Source organism: Micromys minutus, assembly GCF_963924665.1.
Source record: "Micromys minutus genome assembly, chromosome: 12".
Classification (NCBI taxonomy): Eukaryota; Metazoa; Chordata; class Mammalia; order Rodentia; family Muridae; genus Micromys; species Micromys minutus.
Window position 1 is genome coordinate 54,005,198 of NC_137981.1, and position 16,988 is coordinate 54,022,185.

The 16,988-nt window shown below is 45.0% G+C and overlaps 1 protein-coding gene across 1 annotated transcript in view; it reads left to right on the top strand.

Annotated features, from left to right (window-relative positions):
* Positions 1-16,988, top strand: part of PTK2B (protein tyrosine kinase 2 beta) — a 116,028-nt gene that overhangs the window by 67,923 nt on the left and 31,117 nt on the right. The window contains exons 3-5 of the mRNA XM_080926465.1: positions 11,715-11,893; positions 12,280-12,367; positions 14,261-14,340. Of these exons, the coding sequence (XP_080782591.1) occupies positions 11,715-11,893; positions 12,280-12,367; positions 14,261-14,340 (347 nt within the window). The remainder of the gene's footprint in view (positions 1-11,714; positions 11,894-12,279; positions 12,368-14,260; positions 14,341-16,988) is intronic.

The window sequence follows — 16,988 nt, forward strand, 5'->3', positions numbered from 1 at the left end:
AACACCTTGGACTCGCCAAGCACATGTCCCTCTATAAGAACACTGCTGTAACTCCAACCCCCTCTCTTAGCAACAAAGACTTGTCCTGCACAGCCCATGTTTGTGTCATGGTCCCACGGTGTCTTTACTCCAGACAGACTGCTGATTTAAAGTTTTTTAACCTTGATTCTTCTCCGTGGATGTGCACTGTGCTTTCTCAGTGATGAAGCAAACTATGTCGGAGCAGGCGTCGCAGCATTTAGCTACTGTCATCACAGCTTTCTAGAGGTTGAGGATCATCAGTTCCAGGCCAGCCGGAGCTACACAGTGAGACCCTATATCCAAAACCAGATCATCTCTGTGAATAATCAATGGCCCTGGAGCCTGAGTTCTTACAGAAAGAAGGCAGCAGCTAACAAGACCAGCAGTGCCCAGATGAGACATGGGTGCTGCTCTCCTTGAATTTCTACTACTTTTTGTTTTCCTTTGGAATCATGTTTGTTGGGAGCTCTGAGGCTCTGTGACAGGTGGAGGCTTATATCATTCATTATATTTTCCTCTAACATGCTAATTTGCTCGTCTGGGAAGGATGAAGACGTCACCTTGCAAGCAAGGATCATCCTTCATGTTTTGTTTTAAATTTGTCCTCTAGTACTTTTTCCTTTTCTTTTCCCTCTTACCCACCCCCAAGTCATTTGCAGGTTGGGTGACCATAGGTCCAATTCCATCTCAGTTTGTATGTACTACCCAGGTATGGTTTGCAGTGCACTGCTAATACCAATCCAACCATGAACTAGAGGATAAATGTTACAATCACTCAGGTCTAGGTGCCATGCTCCTCTCTGATCAGGTCGCTGAAGGGCTAGCTTGTACTCTCTTCTCCTTTTGGCTGACTCTTGCTGGTCCATTCTGTTCCTGACTCTGTCCATCATTAGAACTTCCGCTTTTCATATGGGAAAGCATTAAGCTAAGGGTGGGCTAGTGCCTGTGGTACAATGTATCTCAAGAGTTACTGTCACCCATGTGATGATACAATGTATCTCAAGAGTTGCTGTCACCCATGTGATGATACAATGTATCTCAAGAGTTGCTGTCACCCATGTGATGATACAATGTATCTCAAGAGTTGCTGTCACCCATGTGATGATACAATGTATCTCAAGAGTTGCTGTCACCCATGTGATGATACAATGTATCTCAAGAGTTGCCAGAGCCCTGCACCTGAGAAAGTTGAGACCAGCCTGAGTCACAGAATAACTTCTGGTCTAGCCTGGAATACATAGCAAAACCCTGTCTTAAAAGGGAACAGGGCTAAAAATACGACTTAGCAGTTAAGAGAACTTCTTGCAGAGGACCCAGGTTCAATTCCCAGCACCTACATGAGGGCTCACAAGTCTGCAACACAACTCATAAGGGATCTAATGCCCTCTTCCAGCCACTCATGTGGTACACATACACACACGCAAGCAAAACACTCAGACACATAACATAGATCTTTTTAAAATAATAATATGAAGGGGAAAAAAAGGAAAGAATTCATCTTGGTTTTGTCCTGAACTGAATTCTTCTGGAACTTACCCCACCCTGTCCAGATGCATTCCTTCCACCCATGGTGGGCTCTCCAGATTGTAGATGTCCTTTGGGTGCTGATTGTTTGACAAGAGGAAGGTGGAATCCAGCTCCCTAAAGTACCAGGCTGTGCACAGACTTTCACTCACTACCGTCACCTGTCCATCCCCATAAGCCTTTCCCAGAGGAAGAAGATTAAGGTATTGAGACACACAGCCCTGCCCCAATTTATCAAGGCACTTACCCCAAGGGCTTCAAGTTTAGTCCTGTCACCTAACTAGATACAGGGAATTAGGGGGATGGATGCTTTTCTACCCCTTAATTTATATGTTGAAGCTCTGATTCCTTATATGATAAATGGGGAAATAAGAACGTTCAGAAAGAGCTAGCACTGGATATTGGTGTGCTCCCCAAAATACCTATGTTGAAACCTAATATTTAATATGACAACATGGGAAGGCGAGGCCTTTGGGGGTGTGATTAAATCATGAATAGTATTAGGAAGTGCTTAAGGAGAGGTTGAGAGCCCAGTGAGCTGAGTCAGCAGTTAAGATTGCATACTGCCCCTGCTGAAGACTGAAATTTGCTTCCTAGCACCCACATCAGTGGCTCACAACTCCATGTAATTCCAGTATCAGGGTATCTAAAAAGCTCTCCTGGTCTCCATGGGAACTATACTCATGTGCACAGCTCCTAATCCCATGTACATATAATTAAAACAAAAATGTAAACATTATTTTTAAAAAGATGTCAAAGAGAAGATCCTTGGCCATCCTCTATATGAGGGTCCTCTATGTGAGGGCTGAGCGTAGGCCCCATCTTGAAACCCTTGCCAGATGCCAGATCTTTGATCCTGGGCTTCCCAGAACTGTAAGCAACACATTTTCACATCTATAACTGGCCAGTAAGAAACTCTGTGATAGCAAAAGGGCCAGAGCTGGAGCTCCCTAAGGTTGGCAGGCAGTCCCTGGCCCAGAGGCCATGTTCTTTCTCACCTAAGCATTCCTAACTTCCCTTCTTCAGAGGCACAAGTGCAATGACTCGAGGTTGGAGGAGCAACAGGAAGAAAGGGGAGGGCTCCCTGTCCAGGAAAGCTATTCCTGAAAGAAGACAGCCCATAGCAGGCTAGCCCCTCCCCCCCCCCATAAGACCAGCCAGTGAAACAGGCAGGAAGGGCTCAGCCAGGAAACCACAAACCGTCACCACAGAGTGACATAAAAAGAGACACATTAATACACACTTCCTCTTTTCTGCACTGCTTCTCACTCCCTATGTGTGCCTCCAGCCCCTCACACGTACAGACACTCACCACAGTGAGAACGAAGGAGCTGTGGAGCCCAGTGGCTGTCTCCACGTTTATCTGTGTGCATAGACTCGTGACGTCTGCAAACGAGGAGGCAGGTGTCTGTGCTGTTGTTCTATTTCTGACCCACTGGTTTCGCTGGTTGAGTATCTTCTTTAGAGCTTTTATCACCTCACAATGAATGCTTTCAGAATGATAAGTTGTGCAAACTTTAGTATTTTTTTTTTCCCTGCTGCCTCGAGTTGAAAAAATATCAGTTCTCTGAGTCTAGGACTTGGAACTTGCGTAGCTGTTGTCTTTACTTCCTAACCCTGCCTCAAGAGATCACTAGGAACTGATGGTTAAAACAACAGAGATGTTTCTCTCGTAGCTCTAAAGGCTAGAAATTCTAAGTGCAGATGTCAGTAACAGGTCTGGCGACTCCTACTGCTCCTGGACTTTGGTGGCTTCACTTCACTCCACCTTTCTATTCCTACTGCCCTCTCTACCATAGCTTTTAGGAAGACACCCTTAATTAACACAACACAAAGACTGTAGACAGAATTGTTCGACTCAATTATATCTACATAGATCCTCTTTTGAAATGTGGTCTAAGGGTGAGAACACGAACATATCTTTCTGGAACAATCAATCCCCTATTAGCTATCTGGTTGAAATTACTAGTGTTGCCTTTAGGCACATGCAGTTGAGTTTAACTTAAGGGTGTTTCATATTGCCTTGACACCAAGCTGGGGTCAGGGAACTGAGCCCAGATGATACAAGTCTGTCGTTTCCCCCACTACCAAGGGACTCAGTGCCTGTTTGCTGCCCTGCCCTGCATCTGGTTTCCTGTGAAGCTGTCAGGAGACGTGGTGCCTTGTCACTTTTAAAGAGGTTTATTTTTATTTATGGGCATGTTTTCTCGTCTGTGGAATGAATGCTAAGTTTGTGTGTAGGTGCCCGCAGAAGCCAGAAGAAAGAATTGACGCCACTGGCGCTGGAGATCCAGGTGGATCAGAGTCGCCTGACATGATGGTTAGGAACCTAACTCTGGTCCCATGGAAGACAGGAAGTGCACTGATACCAAGGCTTCTCTACTGTAACTTTGCCATTTCCTAGATAACCTCATCCCATTACCTAGCTTGTGATGCTGACTTCACTGGTACCCAGATTCCGAATGTGGTTTACAGTCTTCCATAATATTCTCTTGCTCACCTGCCTGCTCTCCATCTCTACTGGGTATCCAGATCGTAAGCAAGAATTCATTTCCATTTTGTGAAGCCCTTTCTCTAGAGACTAGTTAGAATTCTACCGAGCTATTTTCACTATAACTGGGACATGCAGCTTGGACTTCAGTAGGATGCGGCCTTGGGTGTTAAATGGCCACATACAACAAAGAATCTTTTTGCCCCCATCATAATTAGTGTCACTATTGATATGACAAAACACCACGACCAAAGACAAGTTGAGAAGAAAAGAGTTTATTTGGCTTATGCTTCCACATGGTAGTCTGTCATGAAGGAAGTCAAGGCAGGAATTCAAACAGGGCAGGAGCCTGGAGGCAAGAACTAATCCAGAGGCCATGGAGGGTGCTGTTTACGGGCTTGGTCATCATGGCTTGCTCTGCCTACTTTTTTTTTGTAAATAGAATTCAGAAACATTAGCCTAGGAATGGCACCACCCATAGGGCTGGGCCTTCCTAGTCAGTCACTAATTTAGCCATGCCCTACAGGCTTGCTTACAGCCCAATCTTAGAGAATCATTATCTCAATTGAGGCTCCTTCCTCTGCAGTGACTCTAGTGTGTGTCAAGTTGACATAAAACTAGCCAGCACATGCCTCAAATGTCAACAGCTCCTCGGTGAGACTCACTGATGCAAATTATTAAGCTCTATAGCAAATGTGAATACTCTAGATCCATCCCACATAGCCAGTAACACTTCTCAGCTGTTCATTCTGAAGCAATGCATGTGACCCATCCCCCAAGCCAACTTCACAATGAGTTATAAAATCATTACTTTAAAAGGTATCAGAGTAGTGAGGAACATTTATTTTTTATTTTATTAAGAAGTACATTAACCTGCTTGGTACTTTCCTGCCTTTTCTTATTCTTTCTTCCTCCTAAAGCTCATCTTAGCATTAAGAGCTCTTCCTTGTGGCATATTAACAATCAGAATTTTGAATAGAGCAGGTCTATATTTAACAGAGTATTTTTATTTTTGAAGATAACCCCCTATGCTCCAAGTCAATTAAAGATAAGATACATGTTACCGTCTCAAAATCTTTTTATTCTCTCTTTTTTTTTCCTTCAAAGTTCTACCTTCTATCTCCATGTAGAACAAAAAAGGTAATGAAGACAATGCTGTTTTGGGCTTGGTGCTTATGCCCTAAAACCCTTACAGATCTTTGCTCTGGGCAGAATGAAGTCATGTTCCTCTAGACTGTTTCTTCCAGAGAGCAAGTATGGCTAAATCAGCTCTGGGTATGGCCCAATCATCCTGGGTCTAATTTTATTATATATAATCTTCCTTCTGTTTCTGGTAGCCTCCACATCCACTCATGCTATATTATCATTACTTATGGTCCTGGTCCCCTCGTGATAACTACTATTTATTGAATAGCTGATATGTACCAAACATTGTCTGAGCTCTTTATGTACTTGGAATTGACGTAAGGCAGGCCAGTCACAGTTATGTGTCATATGTCCACCTTAGTCTGTCATCTCAAAAGAACTGGAAATTAACTTAAGCTGGTGTCTCTTGGAGAGTTATCACGGGAAGATTCTTTTTGAGACAGGACCCAGTTTTTGGAATCCTCAACCAATCACTGATTAGAACACAAAGAGGGTCTGTATCCATCTGATCCAAGATCAGACAGAGGCATTTGTTTTAGTCTATCTTGCTAATGTCTTCATTAGTTCCTAGGAGTCTTAACAAAATACCCCCTGTAGTGTAGTGGTAGACTACAGGAAAGCATTGCCTCATAGCTCTAAAGTCTAGAAAGCCAAGACCAAAGTTTTGGTAGGGCCGTGCCCTTGAACCCTGTGGAGGAACCCTTGCTTGCCTCTTCTTCGGACATGATGACTTGTATTTTGTCTTTGGTGTTCTTTGGTTTCCAGATCCTTCTCCGAGTCTTGCTTTTGCACCTGCTATTTTTCATCCTTCTGCGCATGTCTCTCTTGGTGACTTAATGTTCCCCTTTATAAGAACATCAGTCAGATGGGAATAGGGCCTGCCAAATGACTGGTGTCAAACCATTTTAATTTGACTAGTCTGCAAAGATTCCATTTCCCAGTAGGTTTCCAGTGAAAGAAAAGATGTGCCTTTCTTGGAGAACTAAAATTCAAAACATAACAATATGTCATTAGATATACAGTCAAAGTTCTTTGGAGTCTACAGAGGAACCCCAAACCCTGTCAATCTAGAGGAGCAAGGAATGGCTTTCCAGTGACCCCCTTAGTGTGGAATATATGCTGTCTAGGAATCCAGGGAGGAACCAAAACCTCTATCAGCTCAGGGGAATCCGAAAAGTGTAGGGCAGAGGTCTGCATGGAATGACATTGGCAAGAACTCTCCTAAAACATGGCAGAGAGGGAAGAACATGGAACCAAAGGAGTAGTTAGAGCCAGGCTCCCTGTTCCTCTGGCTCTTACTTTGCCCCTTCTTCCATAAAGACCTCTGAGCCTTAGGTGGGGGGTTGTGTTATTAGTGTATGCACTGGGATTGGGCTCGATCGTCTTCATTTTGATAAGATGTAGTTTTCTGTAATGGTCTCCATTTGGGGAGGGGTAAGAACCACATGTAACTGAGATTTTAACAAGTGCTGGCTCCTTAGATAAGCCCAGGTTTCCTTTTGCTCCAGGAAGACCTTGCCTTCTTCCCATACCAAGGCTTCTGGTGCTGAGGGACAGGCTTTCTAGCTGCTTTGAGTCTAGACTCTAAAAGACTTCTGATACTTTCTTGAAAATGTTTGTATTCTTCAAATTTTCTTTTCTTCTAGATTCATGTTGACTTATTCAAACTGTTAAATAGTATGTGTGTGTGTAGGGTTACATACTTGGATGTAGTTGGGAATTATGCTGATTTATGTTCATTATAGATTCTCCTCTAAGCACCATGGTTTTACTAACTCCAGATAGCTGACTAGGTTTCTAATTTCAGGCATGATTTCCCTCTTATTGGGCTGAGCATTAGGTACAACTGGAGAGCTGTTTTTTACCACCAGGGTTTGTATGCACCCTTAGTAGGGTTATAAAGCCACGCTGGCTGTTGTGGTTCACTGACCTCAGCTGAGTAGGACTACTGGTTGTTTCCCTGCTTTGGAAGCTTGAATGATGCCTTCTGGTACCATAGCAGCTAGTCTTCAGTCTTCATGAAGATGGCTTTTAGTTCAGATCCTGCTTGGGTGTTCTGACATGTATGGTCACACATTAGTTTGCATGATATGATGGTGTTACTCTTTCTGTGTGGTGGTGAGCATCACATTCATTTCTCCCAGCCATGTCTGAAGGATGGACATGGTTTGCCATAGTTCTGACACAATGTATTTCCTCAGTTTTATAGTTAACAGACCTCTCAGGTTAAGGGCCCAGTTCATCAGACACCCCTTCCCTCAGATCCTGAGCCACCCACACTTTTGCTATGAATTAGTTGGTTCCTACTTCCTCCTCAGGTTCAATGAATTACCAGAAGAAGTCAAAGAGCTGGGGAAAGTGCAATACTTAATGTTGTAGTTTTATCCTAGTGGATACAAATTAATACCTAAGAAGCACACAGAACTTCCGGGAGACTCACAGACGGGAAGTTTCTGTACTCAAGATCCATCCATCACCTGCTAGACAAAGCAATGCACATCACCAAGTCTCGGGTGAACATCCTCACTCAGATATATTAGCGCTTCCAAAATGAAATAAGGCATAGTTGATGATGACTGAACTCTTTGGCCACATGGATCTACACAAACACATACACATACAGCTTGGGCTAACTCTCAGACTTAGAGTTGTAACTCTCCAAGTACATAACTGGTCTTTCTTTACAATCTAAATAACCAATATGTGGTTGACCAGTGTACCCCTACCCCTTCCCCCATGCTTCTGAAACTGTGGGTCCCCCATATGTTAGAACTCAACATGAATAACAAAGCTGGTTCTACCACCTGGAAAATCCCAAAATTTGAATCCAAGGACAAAGACTAGAGCCAAGTCCTCTATAATCTAACCTCAGTAACAAGTCTGGTCACATGGATGGAGGGTAGCAGTGCCATTCGGTGAGGCTGTCTGTCTCCAGCACCATCCACATTCATCCTCGGGAAAATATGTACAACTTCGGCTATGCCTACCTTGCCTCGAGCAAGCACTTCAGGGTGATGGAGTATAGCAATTGGGAATGTCCATCACACTCCAATCACTGGGTTCTGATCTAAATCGATGTGTCAGACTCACCTAGTGCTGTCTGTTTTCCTCTCAGCCCTGAAACCATCTATTTCTACAAGGGCCCTGGGGGACCCTTTTCCAGAAGAATGGTGCTTGGAAACTAAAACTTAGGCTTGGTTTAAAAACCACTATGGCAAGGCATTGCTCGTTAAGCCCTTTTAGTAGAATCAACTCAAAACTCAGCTCCTCTTCCCAACAATCCCTTATAACGTGGTCTACTCTAGATTTTCCCTCTCCATGGATTCAGTACTTTCCCTAACTGTTAGAAGGGTCCATTCTTTTCAGTGCATGTCTCCCTTTGCTAAGCTCCCCTGTAGGTAAACAATGTCACCCTCATTCCATTCTCTCTGTCCCTGGGCTGGCTGCTAATGCCAGCCCCTCAGCCTTACCATTCTGACCCTTGGCCCTATCAGCACTTACAAGAGAAGGAAAAAGATAAAGGGGGTGGAGAGCAGGGGTAGGTATCAAAAATAAAGAAGAATAAAACAAGATTGCTTTGTTAAGTGGGATCCTGCAACAGAATACTGAGTGAAAATATCATCATTTGAAGAAAAAAGGATTAACCTTGAGCCAAGTGATGTTCCAAAGAGTTTAACAAATTTAATCTTCACAAAACCACTTTGCTCAGGCTCTGTTACTTTCTCACTTTTTAGGAAAAGCCTGGATCTGAAGCTTTTAGGAAACACTTTTTGAAATGCTGGATCTGGGCCTAAAAGCGTGTGTGTACAAAAGTATCAAAGAACTAACCTTAAAATTAAGGGAAAAAATGAAGAGAACCAACTGTTCAAATCTGTCTTCAATATCCACCCTTAGCCCCTGAGCCACCTCTCCAGCCCTGGCAATATTTTTTATAAAGTCAAAGACCCTTGACCCAGTAATTCTACTCTTTTGGATTAATTTACAGCAAATACCAGTGTGTCCTTTATACACAGAAACACTTTACATTAATTAAAATTTTTTCACAACAGCTAAAAAAAATACATAAATGCCTTGGGTTTCTAGAAATAGAGGAATAAATAAATATATTGTAGTTTGTTGATACAGTAGACTAGTACTCATCCCGAAAGGAACAACAAAGCTGGGGTGTAGGTCAGTGGCAGAGCATATGCCAACTACATGTAAGGCCCTAGGTTTGATTCCCAGTGTAACAAAAGAAGAGAGTAAGAAACGTTGCCAGGGTGTCATGATATATACCTAGCCCTTAGGAAGCTGAGGCAGGAGGATTGCAAAGTCAAGATCATCCTGGGCTATATAATACCTTGTCTTAAAAGAAAGGAAGGAAGGAAGGAAGGAAGGAAGGAAGGAAGGAAGGAAGGAAAGAAGGAAGGAAGGAAGAAAAAAAAACAATATGTTGTCAATGTTGGCAAATCTTAGACATTAAGCTAAGCAAAAGAAGTTGGGCAGGGGAAAAAATGCCACACATTAAGTAATTCCACGCATATGAAATTATAGGATAGGAAAATTTATTGAAACTCTGAGAGGGGAAGAGGGAGTTAGCCACAATGGTTGACCCAGACAGAGACTCATCTAGAGATATGGAAAGCATCCATTTTAATTGGTATGTGGGTCATAAGAGAGTATTTATGTGTCAGTACTACACTGCTAAAATTTATACATTTTAACATGTTACATATGTTTATGCATATGTGTGTATGTCTCTCTGTGTGTGTGTGTATGTGTGCATATATCTCCTTAAAGAAGAACTGGGAAGAACAACAGTGGCTCACACCTGGGGGGTGAAACGGCAGCATCTATCCGCTGAAGTGGGCTGTGCACAAAGGGGGCTTTTGTACTCCTGAACCTATTCTGCATATCTGAGATTTTCAGTCCTGCATAGGTTCTTAGCTATTACAGATGAAGTGCTCAGGCACGAGATTTCAGTTTGGTAAAGGGATGTTCTACACCTCAGTACCACAGAGGTGAGGACTGCAAGTGGGACTTGGAGATAGGAGGGATGCTGGGTAAAACATCAGGGTGACCAGGTGGGAGGTCAGTAAGTGAAGTGGGCAGAGATAACGGTAAACCTGTCTGCTTCACAATGTAGACCTTATGTTTTCTCCCTCCCCACCCCCCGCCAGGGCTGCTGTAGATCACATCCTTCACCTCAGCCTCCGTTCTGATTTCAGAGCTGAGATTGAACTGGCAGTGTGAACTCTGGTCCCCACGTACCCCCAACCCCATGCAGCTCAGAGTGCTAGTGAGTTTCTCTGATAGCCATTGTCCTTCTTTATGGGAAAGTGAGTTTTATGGAAGTTGAAGAAAATTAAAAGGAAGCAGCTGGAACAAGACACACAGTTGTCCAGGCTCAAACATAACTGGACATTATTTTAAACCAGCATTACTTAAATATTAGTCTTGACATTTTCCTAGTAGAGAGAGAAAAACACACACGCTTGCTTCTATTTCCAATAAAGGAATTAATTGCATTTTGCTTACTAACTTAGACAACTTCTTGGGAGGCATGTTTAAAAAAAAAACATACAATCTAAACAACAAACCTCCCTCCTCTTCCTGGCCAGACTACAGCCTGCAGTCTGGGGTAGGCTGATGTAGGCTGCGTATCCATGCATTTCAGAATCTGAACTCACAAGGGTCAGTATCTGCGATGTTTTAAATCTGCATCCAGGAAACTCTGCTCTGCCAGGAGTGTGGGCTCAGCTCACTCACTCAGGGCCCATGGGAGAAATGTGATTACCAGCAGCTAAGTTGGTCTAGTCAGGGCCTTCCAAAGCCTTGCAATTGACACTCATGTTAAGCGGGCTCTGTGTTTGGGCCGAGTGGAAGCATCGGTCTGTGGGTATGGGACCTGATGAAACCCTGGGTAAAAGAACAGAAAGAAAACCCCAAGAGCAGAACAAGGAGGCTAGTGCCTTCCGGTCACCTTTCCTGTGATCATCTTTTTGTGGGTTGTCCCTTACGGTCAGCCTCATGCATCTGTCTCCTTCAACTCTGCCATGCCCCGAGTCAGCCTGGCAAAGCAAAACATTGGAGTCCAGGGGTCCCGTGCTCACAAACCCAGCTTAGTCCCTGCCTCAGCCTACTTACCTGTTATAACGCAGTGGCAGCACCTGCCTGCTTCCCTGTGTCGTGTGGACTCAGTGCAGTCATGGGTGGAGAAGACGTAGCAGAGCCTGGTCCTGTGTTGCATCCTGCTGGCTAGAATGACAACCATCCAGAAGGGGCTTTGCACAGGGCACACGCCCAGCTGGCATTAATTGTTTTGAACTGTGCTCTCAGCCTCTGCATCTTGTCCTCACTTCTGTTACCTCCTCCTACTTCCTCTACGTCTGTCTCCTTTTGCCAAATTGTTCATTCATCAGGCAGAGCACACTGTGTCCCAGGGCCTGCGCTAACTGTTGGGGAATCAGAAATAGATAATATCTGAGACAGCCTGTGAGAGCCCAGCAGGGGCGCATCCCTGATCTGTGTCACCCTCTCTTCTCCTCCCTAGGAGATCATCACCTCCATCCTCCTGAGTGGGCGAATCGGGCCCAACATCCAGCTGGCGGAATGCTATGGGCTGAGGCTGAAGCACATGAAATCAGACGAGATCCACTGGTTACACCCACAGATGACAGTGGGTGAAGTGCAGGACAAGTATGAATGTCTACACGTGGAAGCTGAGTGGAGGTAGGAATGTCACCCTCCCTCCAGGCATTCCCAAGGCTCAGAATTTTCTAAAAAAAAAAACTGGAGTGGATTTCTACACTTAGCCCTCCCACAATGTCCTGATGAGAATATTTTTGAGCTCTAACCTGGGTTTGTAGAGAGCCCTCATTTCAGGAAAATGGGTTACCGTTCCAGACCAGATGCTGTTGATGCTATGGTAAAGGGGGCAGAAGGTGGGAAGGAAGGAGAGCCCAGGCCAAGGGTTGGTCTTTGAAGTAAGAAAAGTGGAATCTGCCTCATGGATATTCCTTGCATGCTGAGGGATAACGTGGCTTGGGCCCTGTGAGTCCTACTGTTCTCCTGGGAATCCAGCTTCCCAATGTCAGCCAGAGCCTGTCTTGTTGCAGGTATGACCTTCAGATCCGCTATCTGCCAGAAGACTTCATGGAGAGCCTGAAAGAAGACAGGACCACACTGCTGTACTTTTACCAACAGGTGAAAAGCACCCCAGTGTCTTCTGGTGCTTTAAATGCTGAGACAAGTCTATTTTCTTGGGGGAGATGGACCAGATAAAGAACAGCCTTCTAGAAGGCTTCCCCCTGAGGCTGTTTCTTATGCTCCTATCTCCTTTCTGTGTGGCCAGGTACCTGTGAAGCAGGAAAAGCAGGTTGGTGCACAGGCACCAGGAGCTGTGGTTTCCAGCAGGGACTTCGTTGGCATGGATTTGCTTTCTCCTCTCTAAGTTTAGAATCATAAACTTTGGTTTAAAGCGTTGTCACAAGGCCCGAGTGATGTCCATAGCGGAATACTGGCAAAGTGACCCGAGGAAGATCCAGTCACGAGTTGTAGTTCTTACCAGTTCCCATGGTGTAAATACTCCTGTTGTGGCCTCTTCCAAGTTACCAACATGGCATCCGCTAGCTCACAAACTTTCAAACGTGTGACAGCTGGCTCTCTTGAGCTGCCTGAGCCTCTTCCGTATACCTTCAGACTAAAGGAGCAGCCACCACAGCGTCTGCACAGGGGAAGCTCTCAAGCAGTACCAGCAGAGCAGGCACAACCGCCTTCTGTCTCTGCACCTCTCCCTGTCGGCCAGACATCAAACCAGATAGTTCGTGGACTCTGAGTGACATTTATAATTGCTTATCAACATGGGCTTGGATAAATCACTAATTTCTCCCCCAAATTTTCCTTCCTTCCTTCCTTCTTTCTTTACTTTATCTCTTTCTCTTTTATTTCTCTTACAATAACAAGGGCTGGGCCCAGAATACCATACCTGTTAGGCAAATATTCTTCCACCAAACCAAATCCTCAGCCATTTTTATCCTTGCAGTGCCTCATGTTTAGTCTTTTTCAAATATTTATTTATTTTATGTATATGAGTACACTGTCGCTCTTTCTAGACACACCAGAAGAGGGCATCTGATTCCATTACAGATGGTTGTGAGCCACCATATTGTTGCTGGGGAAGAGCAATCAGAGTTCCTAACCCCTGATCCAGCTCTCAAGCCCTGTCTCATTTTAATTTTATTTGTCTTTTTGAGAAAGGGCCTATGTAGCCCTGGTTCCCCTGGAGCTGGCTATGTAGACCAAGCTGCAACTCACAGATTAAAGGCACATGCCACCAATGCTGACTCCAGAAGTGTCTCATTAAGTGGACTAAGCTGGCTTTGATAAACTTGTGTAACCCAAAGAGACCTTGAGCCTATAACCCTCCTGCTTTAGCACACAGAGTAGCTGAGATTACAGGCCTAAACCACTAGACCTGGCTTCAGTTTTATTCTCTCAAAAATGGCAATGGGAGAGAGGCGTGAAAATGTTCCTCCATGGTGGGATATTGTCTTAATTACTTTCCTGTTGCTGCAAAGAGGCATCATGACCAAGGGAACTTACTAAAGAAAGACTTTATTAGGTTTATGGCTGAGAGGGTACGTTCAAGACCCTTGTGGTGGGGAGTATGGCAGTAGGCCAGCAGGCATGGTGCTAGGACAGTGGCTGAGAGCTTATGTCCTTATCTGTAGGTAATAGGCAGAGAGAGAGAGAAAGACAGAGAGAGACAGAGACAGAGAGAGACAAAGAGACAGAGAGGCCGAGACAAAGAGACAGAGAGACAGACAAACAAATAGACCCTGGGAATATTATAGACCTTTGAAACATAAAAGCTTGCCTCCAGTGACACACTACCTCCTAATCCTTCCCAAGCAGTTCCTCCAACAGGAGACCAGACATCTAAGTGTATAAGCCTCTAGGGGCCATTCTCATTCAGACCACCAATACGTACATGAGAGACAAACCCCAGGGGCCACCAGTGTGTTTACCTCCCAGGGCCTCTGCTCCAGGAAGGGAAAATGAGGGCATGAATCTGACCTGTGACCTTTCTCCCACCAGCTCCGGAATGACTACATGCAACGCTATGCCAGCAAGGTCAGTGAAGGCATGGCTCTGCAGCTGGGCTGTCTGGAACTCAGGTAGGTAATTATGAGTTCTCTTCTGAGAAAGCACAGTGCTACCTTTGGACTTGGCTTGTCTCTCCTCTAGGAAGTGAACGTGGGTATGGGAGAGACAGGAAGAGAGGGAGAGGAAGCTAGCAGGCTGAAGGACTCACAGTCTAGTCTTCATGATAAACAAGGGAGAAGGGACACTCCCACTCTCCTTGGACTCCTCCCACCTAGGCCTGTTCCCGCCCCCCCATGCCCTGTCTCTGTGCCCCAAAGCCTTCTCCGCCCTCATTTCTAAGCTGCCAGTCTCTCTTACCTGCCAATCCCTGCTGCTGTTACTCAGTGATTCAAAAATACAACTAGAACTGTAGCCTGGGTCTAGGAAATCACTCAAAAGTAAGGATCTCAGCCTAGGTTACCCATTGCTGCACCCCAAGCTCCACGAAGTGAGTACTCAATCTGTACCTAGGTTAGTGCACCGTCCAACCATGACTTCCAGTTCATAGTGTTTGGAGGTAGCATATGTGCCGTTAATTATACTTAAATACGGAACGAGTATGTCTCAAACAGTCTTCTACCAGGAGAAAATTACTAGAGAGAAGAAAGTTGGACCGTTCCTGGAAGGAAGTGGAAGGTTTCAACTAACGGATAATGGGTGTGGTTAGAGTAGGGAACTGGGCATTCCAGGACCCAGGAAACTGCGGAAGCAAACGCGTTGGCAAGAGAATCACAGGGAATGAGAGACCGGAAACAATGACCATTATGATGGTGGGCTGCTGATGTCTTTCAAATGACATCATTAGAGTGAGATAGAAGGGCAGTCTAAGAAGCCAGGCCTTAACCTGTTGGATCCGGCTGCCACTTGGGGAAGAAGAGGACCTTGTGGCTAAACCTGTGTGCTTAGCCTGGTCTTGATGAAGGCCACACAACACCTTCAGTCTAACCAGCCACCTGCTGCTCTACCTCCCTCCCTTGCTCTGCACTCCCAGCCGTGTAAACAGAGCTTCAACATCCATGTGCACATCATGGTTACCTTTGAGGTAGACACACTAGCATCCCAACCCCACCCTTGGCCCTGTGGTCTACAAAACCAGGGTAGGACCTTTAAGATACACTTTTAGCTAGTCTCAGAGGCAGTTTAGAGGCAGTTAGCCTGGTCAGAATTGCTGAAAGACTTCCAAGGACCGTCGCCAGGGAAACCATGACCAAATGTTACTTCTGCTTGGCATTCTGGGGGATTTCTGACTCTACTCATGACATCCATCCAAGCTGACTGAAAACAGAACTCGGCTGACTGACACTTCCATGGAACTGGGGTCTTAGAGAGGTTGATGGGGTCCATGGTTGGGATTGTGCGACTGGACAGTGAAGATTCCATGAGTATCTGAGATTGTTGGCTGGTTAAGGAGTTCTCATTGCCTTACAGTGATTGGGAGCTTGTCCCAAGAAACAAAAACCCAGTAGCATCCAGTATAGGGTCTGTCATCTTGGGTGCTCACAGCTGGTGCACCAAGGAACACATGAAGTTTGTTACACATGCCCTTGTCTGTCTTGTGTCTGCTGTAGTCCTGACGCTTGTTCCAGATGCTGTGGCTTCCTCTCAGGAAGGAGACAATGCTGAAAAGCAGTTCTATTGAGCTTTGTGTTTGTAGTTAGTTCATGCTAGACTGTGGTGTCATTGAGACTCCAGTAAGCCACCTGTCCAGATCTGCTGGCAAATGACTTCCTGTTCTGAGACCCTTCAGCCATCCTCAGACTGTTATTGCTTATGGTCCAAATGACGTGCTTGGCACTCAAGGGTTAGACAACCAGAGACATACTGTGCTAGAGTCTGTTCCTTAATCACCTCAGGGTTGTTCCCAAACCCACACTGTTTCATGATCCAGCATTCTGCCATGTATGTCCTGAACCTGAGAAATAATCAGGCACTGAGGGCCAGGGATGTGGTGCTCCAGTGGGTATGTGGGAAACACCTGTGTAAACCAACTAGGACTCCAGGCCCAGTGAGTTTCAAGTGGAAAATGTACATGGTGATGGGGTGAGTGGATGTTTAAAATCAGATTATTACTATTTCTTACTAAGAGTAGGACATGTTTCTGAAAATCAGACCATAAGGCAGAATCTTCTAGAACTACAGTTCTTTACTTAAAATTATGGGCAATTGTGCCTCCTTCTACCAACATCAAGGATTGCCTAACCTGCCTACAGATAAATGACATCACTAGAAAAAAATAACATATCCTTTCCTGGTTTCATGAGATGCATGTAAGATGGGAGACTGGTGACATCAAACCTCAGGGGACTGGTTCCTGTTGACAAGAATTGGGCTTATTGGGAAGAGCAGAGGGTCTAAGCCAGGGTGCCTCGACAGGACTCGAGTCTTCATCTGCTGTGTTGCTCTCGACAAGTTACATAATCTCCCTGTGTCTTAATTTCTTCACCTTTAAAATGAGAACGACCTAACGATAACAATCTTGGAGGGATGCTGGGAAAAGTGAGTGAGTTAATATAGAGTCTTTAGAGCAGTAACAGGAGCAGAAGTGTTCTAGAATTAGATGTTTATTCATCGAATCTATAAGGGCTCTGAGATCTGGAGAGTCCTGAAGAAAGGGAAAAGGACCAGGAGGAGGTCAGAAGCCCTGGAGGGCAGATAAAGGAAGAAAGATGTTCAAGGGAGA